Source organism: Sceloporus undulatus, chromosome 4, assembly GCF_019175285.1.
Source record: "Sceloporus undulatus isolate JIND9_A2432 ecotype Alabama chromosome 4, SceUnd_v1.1, whole genome shotgun sequence".
Taxonomy (NCBI): domain Eukaryota; kingdom Metazoa; phylum Chordata; class Lepidosauria; order Squamata; family Phrynosomatidae; genus Sceloporus; species Sceloporus undulatus.
This window is the reverse complement of record NC_056525.1, coordinates 131549815-131577344: the sequence shown is the minus strand read 5'-3', so window position 1 is coordinate 131577344 and position 27530 is coordinate 131549815. Positions and strand designations below refer to the sequence as shown.

The window sequence follows — 27530 nt, the reverse complement described above, 5'->3', positions numbered from 1 at the left end:
CAAATTGGCCCTAAGATAACCACATCCATTACTTATTACAAATCAGATTGATCTGGGGAAACAAATGCTAGGAGATATGGTGTTTACATTGTACCTACTTTGTAAGTTACTGAAGACGGGTAATATAAAACCATAATTTAAGCTGTTGGACACAACTTAAATAGGTCGTGGGATGTGTAGATTAGGAGAGTTAAATCAAAACATTATTCTTCCATAAGCCTCAATACATCCTTCCATTCACTATACTGTATTTTCGTTTTAGCAGTATAGCACACTAATTGTAAAACAGCAATGAAAAGCCTTCCCAAAAGAGTTTGTGCTGTTCTCTAATCCCTACTCCAATCCAATAATAAAAACTGCAGAAATCTGCAGAAAGGTTGAACCTTTAGCTTCTGGAAGGTTCAGATGTGACACATTTTTAAACAGAAGACAATGAATTCTAAAATAGGTTATTTGTAATTAAATGACACAGTGGCATAAATTGACTATTTTGTCTACTGGAAAACATCTTCCTGCTTTCAAGTATCCATTTCTACTATGCATTATGAGTGGAGTGCAGTCTTTCACTCCAATACACTTTCAAGTAAACTTTCTCTGTTGGCATGTTTCTGATTTTCCACTTGTGGCTTTTTGAATGTGAAAATAAGAACAATTTCTAAATAAAGATGCCTTATGTGCTGCAATTTCACAGTGAAAATCATCTCCCTGTCTGAAGGCAGTATTTTGTTGCCATGGAAAATAGGTGTACGAGTAGGGAGGGAGGATATGACAACATGAAAAAGAAATTGCACACAGGGCAACAGGAACACAGGACAGGCAAGAAAGAACATTAAGTCAAACATATTTGTGGGAGTGCTCCAGACAGTTTAAACCAGACTGTTTGAAGACCAGTGCATTAAAAAGAAAAGTGTTTTCCACTTTGATAAAAAAAAAATTCTAGTTTTTAACACACTGTCCAGAGCACTCACCCAAAACCATATGATTTAATGCTCTGTCTCCTTTGTCCCATGTGTCTACTCTCTAGCCCCAGCAACCATTTTATCATGCATACTGTGTGCACTTATTGTTCTTAAATACAATTTTTGCTATCGTCCAATTAAGGGGTAGATTTCCTCTCTAATTTGTGAAATTCAATATAGGTCGAGCTGCAACATGGTAACAACTCATGGCCTTACTGGTTGAAGACCAAAAAACTTTGGAACGTGTGCAAGGTAAGAGAGTGGCAATCTTGCCAGGGATTATACCTGTGGACTTGAATAGGACTTCTGTATGTGCAGCTCAAGGCAGATTGTGTACTGTATAAATAGTCTCATTACTACAGAAAAGGGATTACTCTATCCAAGGATGATGATGATGTTGTTATGTGCCTTCGAGTCATTTCCAATTTATGGTGATCCTAGGCAAACCTAACTGAGGCTTTGAGTGTGTGGTTTTCCCAAGGCCACCCAGTGGGTTTCCACTACTGAGTGGTAATTTGAACCCTGGTCTTCAGAGTCACAGTCCAATGCTCAAACCACTACATTACACTGCCTGTAGAGTAGCTGTAATCGCAAGAGAAAAAGGGAACAGATTTTCTGGAGGCATTACAAGCTTATAATGCCTAGCAAGACTCAGCTCTGAATGTGATGTGTGCATTACTCTGCCACCAAATAACTAACAGGATTTCAGTGAGTTTTCTATCATTAAAACTAGAATCAAGCAAATTCACAGAAAAGAAATGTCTCAAGTGCTTCATAAGTTGGCCATGAAATTTATGAAGATGAATACCTGAGGCTAGCTGAAATTAACACTTAAAGCTAATGTGAATACAATTAGACTGATGGGGATATTTCTCAATTAAAAGTGACAGATGCACTCTTTGTTACACCTTAATGAGATTGTAAATTCTAACAAAGGCAAGGATGAAGAGCAGACTCAATTGCAGATGGCACCCAGAGTGCCACCCACAGTGTGCTGGTAGAGAAAGGTCATTCAGCCACAATGCCTTTTAAGCATTCAGAAGATGTGTCAGTTCCAACTGCCAGGGACTATTCTACAGAACTGTCCTGATGATGGGTCAAAATTCCTCTGTGCAAGAAATAAGCAAGACAAGAAAATGCTTACTATTTTTTAAAAAGAAGAGCAGTGAAAGACAAAAGAGATGGGTTTCTAGAAGTTAGTATTCTGATCAATGAACTAAAAGGAATGTAAGCTGGGCAGGTGGGTATGGTGCGATGCCTCTGGGCACACTAGCCCCTCAAAATAAGAAGTGGCTTTTTAAGAGAGAGAATTCAAAGACATCATAGCCGTGTGTTAGTCTGTAGAATCAGTGTGTAAAGAGATCTTGCAGCACATTTGAGACTCACTAAAAGCAAGAAGTTGGCAGCAGGAGCTTTCCTAGACTTGAGTCTAAAGGTAAAGGTGTTCCCCGTTGACAAGGTTGTCAAGTCATGTCCGACCATAAAGGGGGGGGGGTCTCATCTCTGTTACTAAACCAAAGAGCCAGCATTGTCAGAGACTACTCTGTGATCGTGTGGAAAGCCTGACAGCACAGAACACTGTTTACCTTCCCACCGGAGTGGTACCTGTTTATCTACTTGCCTTTGCATGCTTTCGAACTGCTAGGCTGGCAGGAGCTGGGACTTGTGATGATGGCTCACCCGAACATGTAGCACCTGGGCCTCGAACTGCCAACCTGCTGATCTTGCAATCAATAGAGTCAGCATCTTAAGGACTTGAGCCACTGCATCCCTTTAGACTTGAGTCTACTTCCTCATAAAAATAATACAATGCATCTGAGGAAGTAGACTTGAGTCTAGGAAAGCCCCTGCTGTCCACTTCTTTCTTTCATTGAGTGCAAGGTTTTTCAAGAGGGAACAAGACCCTCCTTTAGACCAGGTGGGTGCAGGGTTCAGGGAGCTTGTGGATAAACTGGGAGAAGGCCGCCATGGGTCTCTCCTGGCCAATGGGGGCATACTAAAATAAATGACAGCACTTGGCCACAGAGAAACCATACTTGCCCATAGAGAATCATTGGAAAATACTTGCCCACAGCAAGTATTCTCCAATGTTCTGCTATGGGCAAGTATTCCCCAATGATCCCTATGGGAAAGTACTCTCCAATGAATCTCTATGGGAAGCATTCTCTAATGATTTCCTAGGGGCAAGTATCCTGGATATTACACAATTGTTATCCAATGTTATTTTAATTTGCTGTCTGCAATATTTTATTGTTTGAATGTTAAGGTGCATTAACATGTATTATGTTTGATTGTTGCTGTAGATTGTAGGCCATAGGCAGGTTTGTTTTGTCTATCTTAATTGATTGTATGTACAGTGTTGTGTAAATTTACACTACTTTATAAAGAAAGCTTAATAATAATAATAATAAGTATTCCCCCAATGACTCCCTATGGGCAAGTATGGCTTCTCTATGGGTTAGTACTGTATTCCCCAATGATCCTCTATGGGAAAATGTTCCTCAATGATCTTCTATGGGCAAATATCCTCCCGTGACTCCTAATGGGCAAGTGTTCCTCAATGATCTTCTATGGGCAAGGGTTCCCCAAGGGCTGCCACGTCTTCGTAGGCCTGCCTTTCCGGAGGAGGGCTTCCCTGGCGGCGTACCTGGACTCGGAGGGGCAGGTAAGTCCCGCAGAGCTCTTCGCCGAGTTCCCAGAGGCCCGGCGCCTGGTCGGGGTTCCGGGGGCTGCTGTTCCTTGGGCCCAGGAGGAGCCCTGCCTTGACGGGGACAGGCAGCCTGCTCCCGGGGGGGCTCTGGACGGGCTTGCAGCCCAGGGTCCGGACCAGGCTGAGGGCCATCTCCAGGGAGGACCCGGCGCCCCCTTCCTCCTCCTCCTCCCCCTCTTCCTCCTCCTCCTCCAAACAGCAGCAGCAGCAGCCCCCCTTGGTCCGGGGAGGGCTGGGGCCTGGCAGGGCCTCCTCCAGGGAGGCCTCCCCTTCTTCTTCTTCCTCCTCCTCCTCTTCCTGCTCCAGGGGCGCCCTTCCCGCGGAGGAGAGGCTCCGGGCCACTTTGCGGGGGATCCTGCAGACCGCCTCGTAGTCGGCGTCGGCCACCCGGAGCACCGCGCAGCCCCTGCAGCGCCTGGGGCGGCCCCCGGCGGAGGGGCAGTCCCTTCCGGGGGAGCAGGAGGCCTCGGGGCCGCTGGCTTCGGGGGCCTCGGTGGCCCAGCACTCGAAGCCCGAGTAGGCGAAGTCCTGGCGGAGCAGAGCCGCGTAGCCGTCCTTCTCCTCGCCCTGGCCCTGGCCTTCCTGGGGGGCGGGCTCCTTGTTGTTCCTGCGGTACATGGCTGCGATGCAGAGCTTGAGGCGCTCCTTCTGCAGGAGCAGCCTCTGCAGACGCTCCAGGGAGAGGGCCTCGATGCGGGCGGCCACGGCGTCGAAGCGGAGCAGACGCTCCAGCATGAAGGCGCACTTCCCGCAGGCGAACTCCCCCCCCCCCCCCCCCGACGAGCCCCGGACCACCGCCCGCCCCACCGCGTGAGACAGCAGCGCCCCCAGGCTCAGCCCCGAGCCCCGGCGACTGTGGAAGAGCCATCGCCGGTGCGCCCCCAGCAAGCCCCGACCGCACACCCGGCAGCGATCCCGCTCCATCCTGCGACGCCGCCGGTCCCCAAAGGGATGCTGCCTCGACGGAGCCGCCCGCGATTGTGGCTCAGGTTTCAAAATGGTGGACCCGGGGGGAGGAGGAGGAGGAGGGGGCGTCCCTCTCGCGCAGAGCATCTCGGGGGTTGTAGTTTCCCTCTGCCGCCACCCGGGAAGGAGGGAGGGAGGGGGCACCTTCCCTCCGCAAAATAGCCACAGACCCCCCGCAACAGCAGGGAGAGAGAGCCAAGCTCCAAAGGGAGACAGACTTCTTCAGGAACCCATTCTCCTCTGGCTACAAAGAGGGCTCTGGACTCCACAGGAATGGAGACAGATGGCAAAAGAGATGGTTCAGAGGGGATATGATAGCCCTGTTTCAATACTTGAAGGGATGTCATATTGAGGAGGGAGCAAGCTTGTTTTCTGCTGCTCCAGAGAATAGGACCCAGAACAATGGATGCAAGCTACAGGAAAAGAGACTCCAGCTCAACATTAGGAGGAACTTCCTGACAGTAAGAGCTGTGAGACAGTGGAACACTCTCCCTCAGAGTCTCCCTCCTTAGAGGTCTTTAAGCAGAGGCTGGATGGCCATCTGTCAGTGGGGATGCTTTGATTTAGATTTCCTGCATGGCAAAATGGGGTTGGACTGGATGGCCCCTGTGGTCTCTTCCAACTCTATGATTCTGTGGATTGCAAAAGAGGAGTCCTTGTTGAGATGCAAAGGGACTTTAAATTTCCTGGACTTTGCCCAATTGCCACATGGCCAGAGGAGGAGGAGCCTGCCTGCAAAAGATGCCCTCCCTGTAGTACCTTAACTAAGGACAGAAACAACAAAAAACAACAGGCATCTGACTGACAGCTCAAATGTTCCTCCTGTCTGGTTTTGTAACATCCTGCCTGAAGAAGGAGCCAAAAGAGCTTGGAAAGCTTGCAACAAGTATATTGTGCATTTTGGTTGGCCAATAAAGGGATCACTGTTTGGTGGTTGTTGTTGTTGTTGTTGTTTTTGTACACATGTCAGTCATTTCCAAAGGAGGAGGAGGAGGAGGAGTGCTGAGGCAGCTGTTCAGTCCCACACTGGCCTCACACTTCACTTTACACCCAAGGCAGAAAAGCACATTGGTCCCTCTATGGAGGTGTCCACAAGACTCCCTTGAGGACCATTTTTGGCACGCCTGCTCTCTTTTTGGTTTTACAGGGACATCTTGTTCAAAACAAGAAAGCCAATAGATGAATGCATCTTAGGAAGTCGACTGAAGTCTACGAAGGCTCATGTTGTTGTTGTTGTTGTTATTATTATTATTATTACTATAAACCTTTGCCAATTTCTTTCTTTCAGTTACTCTCAAAGGTGCTATAAGATCTCTCTACAGACTGATTCTACAGACTAAGGAGCTATTCTGGGCGCAGCATCATGGTGCTCCTCTGGTGCTGCATACAGACAACATAGCACCAAAGGAGCACCATAAAGCTGCACCACCACGGCTATTGCACCCTTTTCAGGGCTACTTTTGGAGCTACTTTTCACACCCTGGAAAAGCTGGATTGGGGCCACACCATGCAGTTGCTGCCACCCCAATCCAGCAAAAATGGAGGCACCTGCAGGCCGCCCCTTACTGCCTGTCCCTAACACAGCTATATCTTTGAATTCTAGTAGACGAAGAGGTACCCAAGAGAAGAGGCTACTGTCAGGACAGAACATGGAAAAACAGAATAGTTCCCAATTGGCAAAGGGGCCAGACAAGGCTGCATCTCTTCACCCTACCTGTTCAACTAATATGCAGAACATATTGTAAGGAAAGCAGGCTTGGATACGGAAGAGGGAGGAGTGAAAATAGGAGGAAGGAATATCAATAATCTGAGACATGCAGATGACACGATAGTACTAGCACAAAACCTCCCAGACCTAGAACTACTACTAAAGAAGATAAAGGAAGAAAGTGCAAAGGCAAGCTTGCTACTGAACATAAAATAAACAGAAATCATGACCACAGAGCGCCTACATAAATTCAATCCAGGAGGATATCACAGGACTGAAATTGGAAGTATAATCCAGTGCCATCCTGAATGGAATCATGCTTATTCACGTTATAGAATGAAAGGTTAGCACACGCGATCGCTGGCAGTCCAAACACAATCACGCATCAATCCACAGTTAAGTAAATTCAGCCTTAAAGTACGCGATGAGCGCGTACTATGGTTAGAAAGGGGCGTCCTTTCCGGACGCCCCTAACCCTACTACGTGCTCCATGCATAGAAAATGGCGGCGGCCATTCCACAAAGCCGTCGCCATCCCTAACTCCGGCCCCCCCGCCCCCAAACGAGGGCGCGGTTGTGACATATTGGGGCTGTGCCAGGGCGCCTAGGGCGCCCTTTCCGCAACCCCGGAAGGAGCTCCGTTTTGGAGCTCCTTCCTGGCTTTGCATCGCTGGGCGCAGCCTTCAGACAGCTGCGCCCAGAGATGCCAAGCGGCCCCTTTCTCCTCCTCCCTGCCGTTGCGGGGTGTCCTTGGGGCTTGGAGCCCCAAGGACACCCCTTTCCAGGCGGCAGGGAAGTGGCGTTTTGCCGCTTCCCTGCGGCCTGGAAAGCAGCAGATTGGGGCCTCAGCGGCTGCCACTCTGGCTGCTGAGGCCCCGATCCGGCAGGGAAACGGGTGGGTGCAGGCCGCCGCTTTTCAGCGGTCTGTAACCTGCCTCAGTGAACTAGCAAAGTCACAAACCCTGTTCCTAGGCAACTTCGCACTAAGTGCGCTGTTGTTTGGTGTGTTGTACATGTCTCCTTTGGTCCAGGTTCCCCCCCATTCTGGAAGGGAGTTTCCCATGAAGCCACACTGCAATTCTGCTTCAATTTTGCTTTCGCTTGTCCTTTAGCATTGCTGAGGGGGGGGGGGCTGCTGCCTGCTAATTAAGAGGCATGGACCAGGAGCTATTGGATAACCATTATATTCACGTTTTAATGTGACAAGAGAGAATATATTCTCATTTTAACGTGAATAGAGCATGTTCTTCCAACCATTCTTCCCGTCCCCCCAACCTCTTTTGTAAATTGTGGGGTTCCTTGGTTCCTCTCTCTCACTCGCCTAAATATGCTATGCTCCAGTCATCTGGAGTCTCACTGAGAATGCGCAAGGGTGCCAATTCACAATTAAGAACCCACCAATGTGATGGCTTACTTTGCACAGAATCTGGGTCGCGTTTGGGGAGGCCATTACAGCGAATTTAAGGTGTGATAAGTAATCACATAATTGCGTGAATTTTCAAATTGACATCACTATCTTCTCTTTCGAAATTGAGAACCTCTCATCCCGTGTGATAAACTCCCCAGACAATGAAGAAATAGAAAGAGTAAGCATTCTTATACCTGAGATCAGACATTGATAGAAATGGGGACTGCAGCCAGGAAATCAGAAGACTAAGAGGCTCAACAGATTGCCCCAAAGGGGTGGCCTGCAACCACCCCTTTTCACACCAGATTGGGGCTGTAGCTGTCAGAACCCCTTCATTCATTTATTCATTCTCACAGTAGCAACCCCATGCCACAGCCCCAATCCGGCCTTTCCAGGATGTGAAAAGGAGCAACAAAAAGCAGCTCCTTTTTACACCCTGGAAAGGGTGCCATAGTCACTGCAGTGTGGCTATGCAGTGCTCCTTTGGTGCTGCGTCATATGGATGCAGTGCTGGAAGAGTGCCATGATGTCATGTCATGGTGCCCTGGGGCGGAGTCGTGGTGTGCGTCATCTGTACATGACACCCTGACTCCACTCCCAGGTCGGCCTTTCAGGCCAGTCTGTACAGAACCTAAGAATGGGGAGAACAGCTATGAAAGAACTAGAAAAGAGTTTAAAATGCAAAGATCTACAACTGAGCACAAAAGCCAGAATCGTACAAGCCATCATATTCCCTATGATGTGAGAGCTGGACAGTTAAGAAAGAAGATAGGAAGAAAATAAATGCATTTGAGATGTGGTGCTGGAAAAGGTGCTGAGGATCCCACGAACAGCCAAAAAGCCAAATAAATGGGTCCTAGAGCAGATCAAGACAGAAATCTCCATGAAAGCCAAGATGACCAAACTGAGGTTGTTGTACTTTGGGCACATCGTGGGAAGGGAGGACTCACTGGAAAAGCAATGCTAGGAAAGGTGGAGGGATGCAGAAAGAGAGGAAGGCCGCATGCTAGATGCTTATTAAGGAGGTCACAGGTATGTGTTTGCAGGAACTAAGCAATGCAATGGAGGACAGGGAGTCTTGGGAGGTGTCTCAGCCACAGGGTCACTATGGGTCAAAATCAACTTGAGGGCAGTTAACAACAAAGATTAAGAGTTGTGGTCCAGCTTAGAGCTGCAGTTGCAGTGGGCACTGAGTGTGGAAGCAGGACAGACCCCAAGGCAGCCTTGCCTGGAAGCAGAGATGAGCAGAGGCCAGATGACCAGATGTGTCCTCACTTCCAAGGAGGACTAGGCACTGCAAAATGGATGATAGTCAAGAAAAATGGCAGACATGACCAAGGAAAAGCTCAAAACACTATAAGTATAAATTCATGTTTCTTGGACATGATTAAAATGAAGAACCTTTGGGAAATCATCCTGGGCAGAAGTCTGAAATGGAGGACATGTCCTGGAAAAGAGGGACTGTCTCGTTACCCTGAGCAGAGGGCAAGAGCTGCCTCTCTCCTCCCTGGCCTCCTCATTTTCAGGCAGTGCCAGGGAGGCCACTGGTGCCAACCTGCCTGCCCACCTTCATTTAAAGCAGCCCCAGTAGTTGGTAGCGCTTGACAGAGTAGGCTAAAGGAAGAAGAGCATGGAGGAGGTGCAATAGTGGGATAAAGCAGAGGCAGGAATGGGGGTGGTTGTAATGGTGGAAGAAAGGGACTGGGAAAGAAGGAAGGGGTGGAGCAGAGGTAGAAAGAGGAAGAAAATGGGAGTGATAGTAGGAAGATGCAAAGGAGGACCTGGGACCACAGTGAGGTTAGATGAAACAAGAGGGCAAGGAGGAATTTGCACTCCACATGGCAACTGGGACTGTAATTTTGTGGCAACAAAAAGTTACTGTCCAAGAGCTGGAAAGGCCATGTTATTCCAGCAGCAGATACATTGTTTCCAAGAAAGATATCAGAATCCTTTGCAAAAACTGAATTATAATTGTTGTCTCACAGTAAACTAATAGATCTTGAAATGCAAATTTATGGAATTTTTGCCTCAACAGAGAAATTCACATCTGCGAACCAAAGGTTGCAGGAGGCTGGGTTGCAATTTCAATCAGAACAAATTCAACCAGGAGACTGGGGGTCATGAATTCGATTCACAAAAACAATTGGTAATTTTTTAAAAATAAAATTAAAATTAAAATTTAAGCTTAAATTTTAACTTTAATTGAATTTAAAATTTAAATTTAATTTTAAAGTTTTTTTTTTAAAAAAAATACTGTTTCCCTGTTTTCCAGAATTTGAAATGCCTGTCTGAAGCTGTAATTTGCCCTGTTGAAGAAGGGCAGTGTCACAGTATGGATATCTCTGTGTTTTCTCCACAGGGGGGCAACAGCAGCATCATACTGATATTGTATGTTTTATCCTGCAGGGTTAATAGCAACCAAGGAGATTCTTTATATCAGGAAGACAGGAAAACCTCCTCCTCCTCCCCCCAAACACAATTGACACAATCTCACCTCACTCCTACCCCACCTGCTTTTAAGGTTTTAAATGATAGGTTAAGAGATTATGCAGCTCTCTCTTGCATTGTTTGATTTGGCACTGTACATGCAACTATGATTTAAAAACAAGAAATGTAAGACTGGACATTATGAAAAAAGCCACCAGACTTATGAAGAATACAAGCCCATGTATACACCAGCACTTCATAGGCCAACCTGTACAATCCATACCACATAGTACCACTGAATTAGAAGCAATGCAGCAATAACTATCTCATGAGATGAAGTAATCAGTGGCATCATTAGGGAGGTTCGGGGAGTGTGGGCTGCATCAGGTGAGAGCCTAGAAGAGGGATGACACCAGGTGGGGCCTCTTTATAAAGAGCCTTCTGCTGTGGTGGTAAAGAAGTGGGCCAAGTGTGCCCTTTTGGCTGCTCTGGCCCCCCTGACAGTCCCCCCTGCACCTGGTGACACCAGAAATAGGGATGCCACTGGTATTAGTGTCCCTCTTCTTATTATTATTTCTTTTATATTCTACCTCAGTTCCTCTATCCACAAAAAGAAAACATTCAAAAATCAGTCCCAAGCAGTATCTGGCTCCAGAAACCTCTGGATACACTCCAGACCTTGTTTTCTGTAATGGATGAGTGGAAGCAATCTGGGATTGGAGCAGCTTCATTTGTTTCTAACTTTGTTGTTATGAACGGATCACTGCCTGAGACTCAGTAAAGAGAGGCTGGATGGTCTTCTGTTTGGGAGTGCTTTGATTGTGTCTTCCTGTATGCCATGGGTTGGACTGGATAGCCCTTGTGGTCTCTTCCAAGCCTATGAATCTATGTAAGGATGCAGAATCAATTAAGGTGGTCTGCCCCAGAAGGCTGATATATTCAGACGAATTCTTGGTGGCTCTTTATAACTGTACATTTTTACTTATGCCTTTATGTGTGATTTTAATCTGTATTTGTTTTGTTTTTTAATTTTAATAAGCCAATTTGAGTCCTAGAGCTGTTGGAAAAGGCAGGATAAAGCAATTTGATCATTGTTTAGTTGTGATTTAAAACACTATTAATTTTTAAATTGTATAAAATCATTTAAAAACATAACAACATTAAAAATACAGCAGAGAAGCCTCCCAAAAGGGCTCCCTGACACCTATTAATTATTAAAAGCCTATCTGAATAAAAAGGTAATTGTTTACTAAAGTAGTAGTAGTAGCATTAGTTAGGACTGAGAAGGAACAGTAGAATACCAAAGCTTAAGATATGAATGATGGGTTTTGAATGATGAATGGTGTCTATGTATGTGTATCTGGAATATCGGTTCAAGAGAATTAATGAAGACATTCTCATGAGGGCTGAGTGGACAGGCAAAAGCTGTAGCTCCATCCTACTTTTGCAGCTGCACATTTCCTATGATAAATGCTGCTAGTGGGATCATGACTCCAGTGTCTTGCCTGGGAGTAGAGAAAGACGACTGGAACAATCAGAGAGGTACTACAAACAGCTTCATTTATATACCAAACAGCTTCATTTATATAACGCTTCATACTGAACTAACAATGTCTAAGCGGTTTACAACTGTAAGATAATTGCCCCCAACAATCTGGGTGCTCATTTTAGTGACCTTGGAAGGATGCAAGTCTGAGTCAAGCTTGAGCCCCCTTATCTGGGATTGAACTCGCAACCTTATGGTTTTGAGTGAGTGGCTGCAGTACAGGCATTTAACAACTGTACCAACAGGGCTCCTTACTACAAGGTATCATCGCTTCATGCAGTAAAGGTTTTCAAGGTAAATGCTAGGCAGATTCTTGTTATCTAGTTTGGCTCATGGAAAAATCTTTTATATGTTTTACTGTGTTGACTATAAATCACTCAGTGTTATGTTTTGTTTACGGAGCAATGCAATTGTATCCCCATCTAGTGACTGGTGGCTTCCATGTCAGTGGGGTGGTAAATTCATTCTTGATTTTAGTTAGAACTTTAAAGTCGCTGTCCAAGGTGCTGAGCAACTAGAGCCCTGCAAACCTCTCAAATTCATAGTATTTTAAGAATTCACTTTTAAAACTGGGATTCAAGGATGCTTAAGGATGCATCAGGGGGTGACATGCTTGAGCATTGGAGCTGATATACAAGAATCGAGGTGGGCTCTCTCTATGGTTTTGTTCTGTTTATTTCAAATGATGCAGAAAGCAAGGATGCAACCTTTCCCACTTAGGGCATGTTCAGAATTTTTTTTAAAGGGTTGGGATATTCTCTGGAATATGGGGCTGTCTCTGCCTGCATGTAATATAGCATTGGTGGTCCTCAGCCCACAAGTAATCCAGAAAGTCTGCCTGTGTGGCCTACCAGGAGTTCCCATTGCTGCCATGGCCCTTCCCCAGTGTCCCTGTGGCACACCACCATGCCTTGCATTTCTGCAAGAGCCAGGCAAAAGCATCCAGATGTGTGAGGAGAGGAAGAGGGCAGAATGCAGCTTGCCAGAAACATTAATCTCGCACCTCTAGACAGATCATTTTTAAATCACTTCCTGGGCAGAAGTAAATGTCTTGTGTGGCTACAGGAAGAATATATGCCCAGCTGCAAAAGTTTACTGATTTACTTCACCCAGTTATTCATTCAAACATTCTACTCAGCCTTCTTTCCAAATGAATCTCTCAAACACTTTAAACCAGTGCTTAGGTTCTACTATCAGCAAGCACTGTGGGCTGAAATGAGGGCAAAAGCACAATTCATAATGTAGTACTGGGGAACTTCAGCTGCATCATTACCTGCACTTTCATTTTCCATGGCTCTTCCAGACATTGCAGCTGGTGCTGTTTCTCTGTGGACAGCAGCTCAAGCAGCTGCTCCTTTTCTTTCAGATTCCAGGTCAGCTCCTCAATCTTTCTGCAAGGAGAAAGGGTCTGGTCACCTTGGCTAACACAAGGAAATAGTACTGCTTCCATACAGGATATGGCAGGATGGGCATTTGTTGCAATTTATGTCTGTGGGGGAAGTTGGGCCATAACAGTACAGAGACATCTACAACAAGGCACTGATGGTTCTGGGAGTAATTGAAACACCCACAGAGGCACCTTTCCCACAAAATCAGTAAACAAAGAAAGAAATAAAAAAGCAGGGAGAAATTACATCATAGCAATAAGGATCGAAATTAATTGTAGCAATAAAGTCCCAATAAGATCCCATAAAAGGAGAGAGATAAAGTTTGTTTTGCTTCTGAGGGCTCTGAAGTGGAAGTTCATTCCTTAAACCTCTGTAGCGAGCCTGTCTTATGGGTAACAGATATAAACTAAACCACTGTATTAAACACACAGATACTCACTTGTCTTTCTCTGCCAATGTAACCTGGTAAGTTTCCAAAAGGGCCTGGCTTTTCTGGGTCTCATCCTGCTTCTTGGAGAACTCCATTAGCTGCCTGTTGAGTTCTAGGGAGCGTTTCTTCTCAATTTCAGCCAGAGTTGTCATCCTTTCTGCTTTGGTCTTTGCTGACTGGGCCTCCTGGAGACACAACCAGAGATGACACCAAATAAAAGCTTTAATTTCAGACAATTTAAATACTTGTGTATTGTCCTGCTCATACTCAGGAATCTGAAAGACCATGAACCATAAAATCATAGGCCCAGTACAGATGGGCCCAAAAGGGTGGGCTGGGTCTGCTTTTCCTTGCTGCGCAGCAGTGCTGCAACAACTGAATTGTGTAGAGCTGCTGCACAGCAAAAAAAAAGGAGCGCTAAAAAGTGGCTCCTTTTTGTGCCGCCGCAAGCAGGCTGAGCGAACATGTCACTGCTGCACTGCTCCATTTGGACGCAGCACAGCAGCAACATCATCATTGCACATGCCGTCTATATGGCACTGCACAGCTATGACGTGCTAGTCATGTCCTAGGGTTGTGGGCCATGTGGGTACCCAGTCCCGAGGTAACCCTAATGAACCATAGTTCTAGGTAGTTCCTCTTTCTAGCAGAAATGAGAATGAATCAGGGCCATCATTAAGGGTTGCTGAGAATATGGACCACACCAGGTGAGATACCTTAGAGAGAGGTGAACAGGAGATGGAGTGATTCCCCACAGTCTGTCCCAAGACACTCTCCACCCAGTCGAGTGTATCCCTCTCTTCCATCCATTGGACATGAAAGGGAGGTGCCAGCAGCTGCAGCAGTGAAGGCCATACATTCCTTCCCCTTCCACTGAAGGAAAGGCATTGGTGCTGCCATTGCCTCCTTTTTCCACCCAAGCAACAGGCCTGCCAGACCTAGACGGGATTGCTGGGTGGCAACAGTACATTTCCGAGATGCCTGGACCACTATTGCCTGCCTAACCCTTCCTTCCCTCTCATGCCCTGCCCTACTCTTCCTTTTGGGACAAGGAGTGCAGGGCAGGGGAATGCAGTGGATAAGAATTGAGGAGAAGTTAATTCACTGTGGCTGCTGGTGGGGTGAGATGGTGCTGCCAATGCGCAGCAGCTTCTTGTGGGGCTGCTGGCCAAGTGGGAAAGGGAAAAGAAGGAGTCTGTGGCCTTCCTGCTGCCATCATCTCCCTTTCCCACCTCCATTTCCTACCTACAGGTTCTTTCAATGTAGGGAGGGGAAAAGATTTATGCCCACCTCAATGGGAAGCCTGCTAAAAAGTCAGATAAACAGAATCTTGAGACTTTGGATGTCACAAGCCAGATTCCCAGGAAGATCCACAGAATTGCTCCATCATACTTGGATTAAGTTAATACGTGCTCCAATCGCTCATCTTTCACCCTTATGCTTTGAATATGATTTCCTTAGTTCTTGACAGTTACCCTTCAGTTCAGACTTCCTAAAAATGTCATTAGCCATCAAGCTGTGCAAAAGAGTTTACTTTTCCTGGATCTAAGCAAAGCACTCCACAGGGCAACCAGCACTGAAAGCTAATCCTGCTACACAGAGGATCTTAAATGATGAAGCTGAGCTCTTTACAGTGGATGCTTGTTATATGCTGGGGTTTGGTTCCAAGATCCCCCGTGTATAACAAAATCCGTGTATGCTCAAGTCCCATTAAGTTTAATGACATAGCAAAATGGTGTCCCTAATAAAAAATGGAACATCAAGGTAAATTTATATTTTTTTGAAACATTTTCAAACCGTGTATGCTTGAATCCGTGTATAAAAAATCTGTGTATAAGAAGGGTCGACTGTATAAGACTTTTGAAATTTGATAAAAAAATAATTTTGATTAATGGATCAAAACTAATGCAGAAAGACTCGAATGAGACATTTAACTCAGATTTTAAGAAAAATGTAAAATAATGAAGACATAATTTACTGATCAGGTTTTAAATCATCAAATGTGTGTTTTGAAAGAACCAGGTATCAATCCACACATCTCACTCTTCTGGCTATTTCAATGTGCCAGTCATCATTCTCCCCTATCAGAATGGCCATCAAAGCAAAAGTGTCCCTCCTGTCTTGCCAAGCCCATTTTCTCACCTCTTGCAGTAGATGAATCTTATTCTCCAGGATCTCACACGTATGCTCTTTTTTTTGCTGCTGACAGATCTGTCCTTCATTCTGATTGTGCAAGTTCTCTACGGCTGCCCTGAAATACAAAAGATTCACTGATTAAAACAAAACAGACATCTAGCACAGCTATACACATGCGTAGAGTAACAAAGCACAATTTAAGGGGAAACAGAGTGCCCCCATCTCCGAGGTTCTTGAGTCTTGCAAGGCTTGTGCCAGCAAGGCAGAAATATTTGTGGTGCCATTTTTTTTCTTTCCCTACATTGCAGGGCAAAAGAAATTAAACCACATTGAGCAGAGAAATTGCCTTGGAGGCAGAAAGGGACCCAAAATAAAAGATATTAGTATATTTCTTTAAAATGTTCTTAGATAGCAGAGCAGATAAAAGGCCTGAAGACATTGGGGAAAGACTGCCAGTCAGATAACACTAGTCACTCAGGACTGACCCAGCACAAAGGAATGTCATGTGGTTAAAGAGTCAGATGAGTGTAACAAGGAGCAAATGTACTTGATTTCACTATTTATGTAGCTACCCATTTTTACTATTTTGTAAACAACAACAACAACAACAACACTTTTTAAAACTAAAGATGGTCCCCAGGAGTTGTGGAGGGCCTTTTTCTAACCAAGAAGTAAAATGGAGGTCAACGTCTTAATAATAATAATAATAATAATAATAATAATAATAATATTTATTTATGTTTCCCGCCTCTCCCGGTGGATCAAAGCGGGGTTACAGACTAAATAAAAGCACAAAGTGTTTACATCAAAATTCAATTAAAAGCAGCTAAAACAATAAAATATCCAACATCAGACAATAACAATAGCATCAACAAGCAAGGCAGGGATCATACACAGACAGGGCAAGTCATTCATATCAGGGGGGTATTCATATCAGGTGGAGTATGCTCGGCTAAAAAGCTTGGTTTTAACTGCTTTTCTAAATGTTTCTAACGAGGCCGCCGATCGGATCTCCTCAGGAAGACTGTTCCAGAGTCTTGGAGCCGTTGTTGAAAATGTTCTTTGTGAAGTAGCAACATACTTTGAGGTTGCTATCTCCAATAGGTTCTTACCCAATGTTCTAAGAGTGCGGGGCGGATTATATAGGGAGATGCGGTCCCGTAAGTAACTCGGGCCCAAGCCATGTAGGGCTTTATAGGTAATAACCAACACCTTGTACTGTGCCTGGAAGCAGATAGGAAGCCAGTGAAGATATTTTAAGATAGGTGTAATATGGTCAAACCTTGATGAACTGGTGACAAATCTGGCTGCCCTATTTTGCACTAACTGAAGCTTCCGAGCTTGGTACAAGGGTAGCCCCATGTAAAGCACATTATAGAAATCTAGACAATAGGTTACCAGAGCATGTTCCACCATTTCAATCTTGGTTCCTGTTAGAGAAAAGCCTCTCTTGGGCATTCTCAGGAGAAGCAAAGAAATGGCAAAACTGTCCAACATGGCATTTTTAGTCATTATGTAAATTTTATTATTTAGTATTGGTTTCCAGACCCTCCACTGAGCCCCTGATTCCTCTATTCCAAAGAGGAATTTTCCGATCCACAAAGGTCAGAACTCCCTCACTTAAGAGACGTCTCTGCGGAGCCCCACAAAAGTCCGTCTCATCGAGGTGCCATTACCAACTGGAAGTCTAGCCATTATGTTTAAAAATAAAAATAATAATTTCGGGGGGGGCCTAAGGGCTGCATACAGACCCACTTCTGCTCTAAAGTATCTAGGTTCTTACTGCTTTGAGTGGGGTGGGGAGTGTGGTTTGGGTGGGCTTTCCATACTTATTTCTTTTGACAACGTAAGTTTTTTAAAAAGAAAGAACCTGATTTAATATATGTGGAAAGGGTGATGTAGTTATGAAACATTGGTTATGGCACAGCTCATAGGCATAATGAAATTCAGTTGAATTCGCTGAGATTTACTTCCATAAAAACTCAAAAAGAAACATGACCCTTTCATGGGGGTCGCCTAAGACTATTGGAAAACACCTATTTAATTACAGTTATGAAGTAGCAATGAAAATAATTTCATGGGTTTGGGTCACCACAACATGAGGAACTGTATTAAGGGGTCGCGGCATTAGGAAGGTTGGGAACCACTGCTTTATAGCTTGGAACAGAAATTATGGTTCTGTAGAAGAGGTTTAAATTTAGGTTTCTTTAGTCAAAGTCTTGGACACAAATTCCCATCTATGTAGAGCAAAGCAAACACTCCTAAGAAAAAGGTGGAGCAGGAAAACCAATAATATTCACAAACCACAGGGAAAGAAAAGCAGTGTCTGAGCTGTAGGAAACTTCTTAATCCAGCCTGTGACATGGTGGATGGAGGAAAAAAAACCTTTTATTACAGGTTTAATAAAAGGTTCCTCAGCTTGACAAAAGAGAAAAATAACACACACTCTCCCACTTGTTTACCAAAGATAGTCAACAGGAGGGCAGCTTGCCTATTTAGTTATACCTGAGCACAAGTTGGTGTTTGGGGATAAAAATGTGTTTAGTTATTGTTTTTAAAAAGTTAGATATGCACTGCATGCAAGAAAAAAATCCTGCCATGAAATTTTTTCAGTGGGACTTGAAAATGCACAGGATTGCAGTCTTAGCCTGTGTGAGAATGAATACAGTATTGTGGATTGTTTGCTGGTTCCACTTTCTAATGGGTTGGGGAGGAGGAAAGATTCCCTAACGGTTCTGGATATGGGATGTGTGTTAGTTAGCTTTTGTAGGTCTACTTACCAAGCTTTATCCAAGTTTTCCTGCTTCTCTTGGAGCTCTCTTTTCAGGCTCTCCACTTCTACCTTCAGCTCGATGTTCTGAAAAGTATAAAGTACAAAGCATTATCATATTCTGTTTGGCTGTTGAACTCAGCTTTTGAAATTGAAATCTTGAAGTGGTGTGCCTGCTTTTCATTTCAGACATTTTGGTACCTGGATAATGGGTTAGATTACACTAGTAATTGTCCTGAGATCTGGTTTTTCTTAAAGAAAATGTAGAATATAAATGATATAAATAAATAGGATGTGAGAAGAGCTCATCTAGTATGGTCACATCATCATGTTGCTTTGACATCAAATTCCTCTGTCCCATCTGCCTTGACTCAAAAGAGTTTATGGATGTGGGATGGAGAGGTATGGGACTATGGAAGTGCTCTTCAAACTCAGCATGTAAATACTGTAATATGGTACAATATCCTGACCCATTATTGTGAATATGTACATGTACGCCATACATGTACTTGTGTAGACAGCAGAGAATCTCACTTTATTCAGACGTGGTACAGAAACACATAAAAATTGGAATGTGAGCTGTCCTCTGCTCAGTGCCCTGTGTTTACCACTTCCAATCTCCCCATGATGAGCAGGGAGAAAATGATTTATTTATTTATTTATTTATTTCATTTGGATGCTGCCTTTCTCCTAGAAGGGACCCAATACTGTTTGTCATCATGTGACTTGGATACTTTTTGTTAACACCTAAAACGGGATTCAGCTGTTAATGCTGAGGTTTTTTTTACTGAAGATCAGTGAAGTGAAAATTTGGCAAATTTGATGTTTTTAAAGAATTTTTTTTAAATAATCTTTTTTAAAATGTAATTTTTTAAAAATGTAAACATTTAACATTTAAAAACTGGGCCTCTCCTTTTCCTTTCCACTAAGCTTCACCCCACTCATCCCATCTTTTCAGCATTTTAAAGGGACACAGACAAATACCACAGCCCATTTCTGCCCAATGGCAGAAGTTTGAGGAACAGTGGTGTCAATCCCCCTAAGGATGTTACCTGGTGTGAACCACACTCTCTGAACCCCCCTATTGACACCATTGGTCCAGCTTGTTCATCAACAGATCCAGAATACACCTCTCTTTGAATGCATTTAAAAACCTAACTAGTCTGAAGCCCTTTGTTCTGATGCCAGGCAGCTGTTAGAAACACTTCCCGTTGAGCCAGCAGGCAAATCTACTGCTGTCATGGATCACTTTGATATGAAGTCAAAACAAGGCACCTAGCCATATGATCAAGGTTGGGTGCCTCGTTCTGACCTCAGAGTAAAGTTACTCATGGTGGTAGTGGCAGATGTGCTGTGCAGCTCAGTAGCAGACACATGTAGCCACTTGGTGTCAGAATGGAGAGAGCCTTTGCAACAGGACAGGATTGGGGCAGTGCTAGGGCCAGGATACTCTGGGTTGCCAACACTAGTGCAGACAAGACCTGCTTATATATGATACGCTGCTGGACTGGGCTGTGTTATTTTAAATAAAGCTTTGAATAGAATTGCCTTTTGCTGTCTTGTTTGTAAGTACAGTCGGTCCTTCTTATACACAGATTTTTTATACACGGATTCAAGCATACACGGTTTGAAAATGTTCCAAAAAAGTATAAATTTACCTTGCTGTTCCATTTTTTATTAGGGACACCATTTTTCTATGTCATTATATTTAATGGGACTTGAGCATACACGGATTTTGTTATACACGGGGGATCTTGGAACCAAACCCCAGCGTATAACAAGGGTCCACTGTAGAAGAGTTGGGTTACACCTATAAAGAACACAACCAGGGCTTTCAGCTTAGGTTGGCCCAAGCCCAAACAGTATTCCCTTAACAATCTAGAATGAAAGGTCTTCCCTTCACCCAAGAATTTAAAATGTTTACTTTTTAAATGGAGAGAATTTTGCTGCATATTACTGCAGCAGTCAAACTAACAGCACTTACATTGGCTACAATGCCAACACAAATCTTGCTTACTCAGTTGTTTAGTTAAATATTGTCTCAGGCATGCTAAGGCTATACTTGAATCCTTTGTTGTGGATTTCAGGTTTAGATCATAGAATCATAGAGTTGGAGGAGACCACAAGGGCCATCCAGTACAATCCCCTGCCATGCAGGAACTCTCAGTCAAAGCATACCTGACAGATTGCCATCTAGCCTCTGTTTAAAGACCTCCAAGGAGGGAGACTCCATCACTCTCTGAGGGAGTGTGTTCCACAGTTGAATAGCCCTTACTGTCAGGAAGTTCCTCCTAATGTTGAGGTGGAATCTTTTTCTGCAGTTTGCATCCATTGTTCTGGGTCCTGTTCTCTGGAGCAGCAGAAAAGCTTGCTCCATCCTCAATATGACATCCCTTCAAGTAAACAGAGCTATCATATCACCTCTTAATCTTCTCTTCTCCAGCTACTTCTCCGTAAGGCCATCTGTCAGGGATGCTTTGATGGAGGGTTCCTGCATGGCAGGGAGCCGCTCTGATAGCCTTGGCTGAAGAGCGGGGTATAAATAAATAATAATAATAATAATAATAATTATTATTATGAACTCTGCCCACAGACCAGCACAAAGTGCCGGTCTGTATTGCCTCATACTCTTGAATATCTCAGCAGTGAAAATAGAAATTCCAGAGTAAGAATGCAAGTAACATTTCCTTTATTTGTTTCCTGGCCAAAAATAGGGTTAAGTAACACAACATGCACACATTCTGAAATGTTTTAGGAAATTATTCTTCACAGAAATACATGCAAGTTTTCTGTGTGAAAATTGTGGGGTTATGTGCAAAAATCTCATGTTTTCTATACGAAAAGCACTGTTTCCAGATAGAAATTTTTACTCTACAAAATTGTTGGGGTCTACACAAAACCCAGCAATCTTGCACAAAACTCCATGTTGTTACCCCAAGGTCCACTCTTCCTTGACCTCCTCTCTTTTCTGATATCAAGTTGATAATAATAGGATGTTTAAGGCAAGTATCTGCAAGGGCACCCCACTGCAAGAAAAACAGCCTTACCATGCAAAGAGATCCGGAAGACTTAGCACAGGGGTGCTCAAGAGCATGAAGTAAAGGAAAGATCAATCAAGAACATAATCTGAATAATCTCTTCATCGATAAAAGTAATGGTGGGTGACAGATCTTGCGCTTACAAGTAAACAGAAATCCAAACACACTTCTCTTTGGGAGAGATATTCCTTTGTCCAAGGGCATTTACATTGATTGTCCAGCCATTTACAATTTCCCTTCCCATTCTTCTCTCCTACCCCATAATCTTGAATTCTACCTTGTTGATGGTTTTGCCCTATTAAAATGTTTGCTTAGACACTAACAATTTGGTCTCTTGAGAGACAGACACTCTGTCCATATCACATATCACTATGCCATGATCATCTTACTGAGCCACTTGTTTTCCTGGTATCCCCCGACTGGAGCCCCACATTTGGAATCAGTACACTATCTCCCTCTGAAACCCCTTAAATCTGCTACCACCTTTCATTTTGTTAGTTCTTGAACATGTACGTGAGTCAGTGTCTCCATGTGAATGGTGATTCCCTTTGGTTCATAAATAAAACTATTTTTGGAACTTGCACTCTGGAGTTCTGTTTCTCAGAACCGGTATATACAGGCTTCATCCCTACTTTGAGTTGCCTGAGCCCCCTCAGCTGATTTCATTGAGCCAATAAAATTCCCCTATTGAATATTAATTGTGGTTGCCCTCCCAGGACCCTGGCATTTGGGGTAACAAAGTGGTTATCTGGAAACTGGGGGGGGGGGGGGGGGTGTTGCACAAAAAAATGTTTTTTGAACAAAAATTATATTATTTCTGTTCAAAATAATCTCTCAAAACATTACAGGATGTGCTACTACCAGGTAAGAACTGCAGTGAAATATTTTTCACTGGCAGCAGGGGGAAAACTGCAGAAATTACAGTGGGACCCTGGTATCTGTGGATCTGAGCATCTGTGGACAGCAAACCTGCATTGTCCCCAATGGCAGCACATGCATGCAGCCACACTGCTACTGGGGACAACTGTACTGAAGTCCTCTCTCCCCCTTCCTTCCTTCCTTCCTTCCTTCCTTCCTTCCTTCATCCTCCCTCCCTCCCCCTCCAAGGCTTCCTCCCAGGCTTGGCTTTGGGGGCAGTTCAGAGGCTGGAACCCCATTGGCTGGAGAGAGCTGGAGTTGGGGCTGGGGTCAGGGCTTGGGACTGTGGTGTGTGGTTCCCTTCTGCCAACAGGGCTCCAGACTCCACCTTTAAACTTCCCCAAAGCCAAAGCCTGGGTAGAAGCCTTAGAAGGGGAGGGAAGTAGGAGAGGGGAAGGAAGGAAGGAAGGAAGGAAGGAAGGAAGGAAGGAAGGAAGGAAGGAAAGCGGGCTTCAGTGCATTTGTTCATAATGGTGGTGTGGCCACATGACTGTGCTGCCATTAGGGATAATGGGACTTGAGCACCCATGGATTTTGGTATCTGTGAGGGGGGGTGTCCAGAACAGATCCCCCGCAGATACCAAGGGCCGACTGTATTAATCCTTGCATGTAAGGAAAAAAGTCAAATATTTACAGCCTAAGTCTGTGGCACAAATGGATGATGCTATTGCAACAGAAGAACTTTTTGTTGAGGGATTTTCTCATTTATCTTCAATAGCTCAAAGAGCTATGCAAAGTAGATTACACCAATTTCAAACAAGGTTTGTTAAACTGTCAGTGACTGAGCCAGAACACCACTGTACTACTCGACAATCCAATCTCTGCCATACAATCATCACATGGATTTAGAATTCAATGACAATACAGAAGCCTCAGATTTAATAACATTTGGCCAAGATAAGGATTATAGATCAGAAACAGAGTCACTCTTCAGAACTAACACTGACAATTCATACAAAAACCAGAGCTTCTCCCCATTCAAATGTATAGCCTACAAAAGTTAGGACTAATTCTAACATTTTAACCCTTTTAGAACACTTGGGAGAAATAAATCAACAGGGATAGATGGCATACCAATAGACTGCTTCAGACTAGAGAGCGTTCTAACTAAAAAAATGTCAAGAAATATAGAAAACAAACAATAGCCCACAGATTGGAAACATTCAATATACATTCCAATGTCCACAAAAGGTGGCATCAGGGATTGCAGTAACTCCTGGATCACTGCAATAACCTACCATGCAAGCAAAGTAACACTCGCTTCTACAAAAAAGACTTTTACCATATCTGGAGCAAAAAATGCCAGATGTCTAACCTGGGTTCAGGAAAGGAAGAGGCACTGGGGATAATATTGCAAACATACATTGGATAATGAAGCACATGAAAAAAAGTAAAAAGAAAATCAATCTGTGCTTTATTAGATTAGAGCAAATATGATTGTGTAGAGCATGAAAAACTATGGCTCAATCTGAAAGAAATGGGCGTGCAACATCTGAATGTCCTGATGTGTATCCTGTACTGAGGAAAACAGACTACTGTCAGGACAGAAAAACAAAAACGGGTACCAATTGGTAAGGTGGTCAGGCAAGGGTGCATTTTATCATGCTATCTGTTTAACTTGTATGCTGAACATTATATAATACATAAAGCAGGATTAGGCTTGAGGGAAGAAGATGCAAAAACTGGAGAAAGGAGCATTAACAATTTTAAGATATACATACTTTCTTCAGTAATTATTCCAAGTCACGGACTTGAGATCTGTAGTTTTGATTATTCATGGAAGAGCAACCTCCATTAAAGTTAATGGTGCCCGTGCCTGTGGTGCATGCGCGTGAGAGTGTGTGTCCATTCAAGCCTATGGGGCTTGAATATATGCAAATTTCCACATTCACTGGGGGGGGGGGGGGGCGGGGCGTCCAGAATGGATCGCTCATGAATTCAAAGGGAGGATCATAGTTAACAACAAAATCATTTGACTTTATTCCACAGAAATTTAGCAGAAATAGTAAGTCTTTTTGAGTATATGATGCCTGCAAATCTCAGACTGGTTGGTGCTTCTTTACTGGATACATTTCAAACTTATTAGTTTTAAAAGGTTTTCTATAACATTTTTATTGCTTGACTGAACTGAATGTTATTGCAATCAATCTTGTTCTTTCTGAAGACTGCCAAGTTTCATACAGAGAGGTGAGTTTCTACCCCTAATAATCTGATCATATAAAAACTATCATTTACAAAGGGGCAGTGATTTTGGCCTATGAAACAAGTAAAGTACTCACTACAAAGTCAGCCACCATTTCTGACAGTTTGCCACTGAAAGTTCTAACTTGCTTGCTTATTTCATATTCCTCATGAATTGATTTAAGCCCAGGAGCAAGTGATATTCTTTGCTTTTCTGTGAATAGAATGACCAAGAGCCAGCTGAGCAACGCAACGCTTGGTTCCTTTGGAACAGAATGTCCTGACTTCAGTTGCTTAGTTTGGGGAAGAGAGATCGGCGGCTTGAGCCAGTAAATCGGAGCTGCCAACCCACAATTGGCTCACTCACTATAACATATCCAACTGCTATTTGATTACTCATGTAGCATAGAAGGTAAAAAGCATGTGATGTGGGTTTGCTGCTATAAATTTTACCTTCCCAGCCTAAAGCAGTATCCCTAGGACTATCTATGTGTCTTTCTGTGTCCTCCTGAGACAGCAGCTTCCATTTTGTCAGCCAGAGGGAAAGAAGAAAATATTGTGTGGTTGTTAAGCACTTTCTCTTCTCATGTTTCTTAGCTGGCAAAATGGCTGTCTGGGGCTTTGAATCAACACTGAGCACCAGGTGAAATAGAAGAACCCAGCAGATGTCCTCTTTCCATGGTGGTTTATCTAATATTTAGGGAAAATATTTTGTTTGCTGGATGGGTTACCCTGCTGCTAAGTAAAACATTTCTCATCCTGTGATGCACTGTCTATCTGCATAAGGGCAGCTAGTTGATATCTCTCACTGCACCATTTCAGGATGAGGCTAACTACCATGACACCCCTCTCAGAAACCAGACCAGACCAGTATCTATATTTATTCATTTACTATATTTATAAAAAGATGCCCAGTAATGTTGTACTTTGGATGGCTCACAGAGGTTAACTTATAAAATACAGTATAACAAAATGCAATAAAACGTGGTTGTGATGGTGATAGGACTGAGAGAAAGTCCTCCCCCCAAAGTCTTAAAACTTGGACAGGCTCAGATAGGGAGATAAGGTCTTTCAGATACAGTATTCTACACCCAAACCATTGTTGTTGTTGTGTGCCTTCAAGTTATTTTTTACTTCTAGTGACCCTAAGGTGAACCTATCTGGGGTATTCTTGGCAAGATTTGTTCAGATGAGGTTTGCTATTGCCTTCCCCTAAGGCTGAGTGCATGTGACTTGCCCAAGGTCACCCATGGGCAAGCAGGAATTTGAACCCTGATCTCCAGAATTCTAATTCAACACCCAAACCATACAAGGGTTTAAAGGTCATAACCTGCACTTTGAATTCTGCCAGGAAACAAACTAGTAGCTAGTGAAGCTATTCCAATAAAGGAGTCATGTGTTCCTTGTAAACAGCCCCAGATAATAGTTAGGCCACAGCATTTTGGACCTACTGAAGTTTCCAGTTTCCAATATGGGATCCCCCCATAGAGTGCATTACAGTAATCTGACTGGGATGTAATCAAAGCATGCACCATCATAGTCGGATCAGACATCTCAAGGAAAAGGCACAGCTGGTACACTAGTTTTAGCTGTGCAAACACATTCCTGACCACTGCAGAAGCCTGGGTCTTCAGGCTCATGGCTGAATGCAGTACACACAAATTACAGACTTGCATCTTCAAGAGAATGTAACCCCATCCAGAACAGGTTGAATACCTACTCCCTGATCTGTCTTCCAACTGACCAGGAGGGAGCACCTCTATCTTGTCTGGATTAAGCTTCAATTTGTTTGTCTTCACCCAGTCTGTTACTGATAGCAGGCTTTGGTTCAGTACCAAAATAGGTTCTTTGGAATTAGATGCAAAAGTCAAGAGGAAATGGGAACACTGAACTCCGCCACTTCCAGCAGTCTCATGTAGATATTAAATATCATGGTGATAAAACAGCCCTGATCAGTCCCAACATCCAAATCAGCACAGATCTGAATAATCACTTTGCAGATAAAATCTCTCAGATAAGGGCCAACTTTAGACGTTGGTATTAGTACAGAAACAACAAGAGAAGTGTCCAGCGACTCCGTTAATGGGGTGATTTTGGATCAATTTCAGTCTATGCGTACTGATGATGTAGGCAAGGTAAAAAAGACCACCTGCCCTCTCGATCCCTGCCCATTTTGGCTGGCCATCCAGGGAGGTGAGACAACCATGAAATTGTTAAAATCCATAATTAATGCCTCCTTCAGGGAAAGCTGTTTTCCCTCTAGTTTAAAACCTGCGGTGGTTAAACCGATATTAAAAAAAGCCTCCCCTTGATTGCCTGGATAAAAACAATTACTGACCAGTTTTTCTTCTTCCCTTTCTGGGCAAGATGATCGAGAGGGTGGTTGCAAACCAACTCCAAGCAGTCTTGGATGAAACTGATTATCTTGATCCATTTCAAACTGGCTTCAGGTCAGGAAACAAAGTGGAGACTGCCCTGGTTGCCTTGGTCGATGATCTCCGTCTGTCCCATCGACAGAGGAAGTGTGGCCCTGTTGGTGCTCTTGGACCGCTCAGTGGTCTTCGATATCATCGACCATGGTATCCTTCTGGAACGCTTGAGAGAGTTAGGAATTGGAGGCTCTGCTTTGCAGTGGCTCTGTTCCTACCTCTCAGGCAGATTCCAGATGGTGATGCTGGGGGACAGTTGCTCTTCTAAAAGAGAGCTGACATCTGGAATCCCCCAGGGCGCCATTCTGTCCCCCATGCTGTTCAACATTTACATGAAGCCACTGGGCGAGATCATCTGAAGACATGAGGCAGGGTGTTATCAGTATGCTGATGACACCCAAATTTGTTTCTCGAGCTGTTTCAGCAACCAAGGAGGGCATCTCCCCTCTGAGTGACTGTCTGAGGTCAGTAATGGATTGGATGAGGGAAAATAGACTTAAACTGAATCCCAAAAAAA

At 44.0% G+C, this 27530-nt stretch overlaps 1 protein-coding gene across 9 annotated transcripts in view; it reads right to left on the bottom strand.

The window, feature by feature from the left end:
• Positions 1-27530, bottom strand: part of LOC121928638 (phosphodiesterase 4D interacting protein) — a 139080-nt gene that overhangs the window by 71458 nt on the left and 40092 nt on the right. For 3 of the 9 annotated variants that reach the window (XM_042463607.1, XM_042463609.1, XM_042463610.1), the window contains 4 exons: positions 18458-18534; positions 15684-15792; positions 13551-13726; positions 12997-13114 (listed from right to left, as the gene is read on the bottom strand). In XM_042463607.1, the coding sequence (XP_042319541.1) occupies positions 12997-13114; positions 13551-13726; positions 15684-15792; positions 18458-18534 (480 nt within the window). Of the gene's footprint in view, positions 1-3606; positions 4990-12996; positions 13115-13550; positions 13727-15683; positions 15793-18457; positions 18535-27530 lie in introns of those variants that run through there. The other 6 variants (XM_042463605.1, XM_042463606.1, XM_042463603.1 and 3 more) reach the window with 4 other exon arrangements.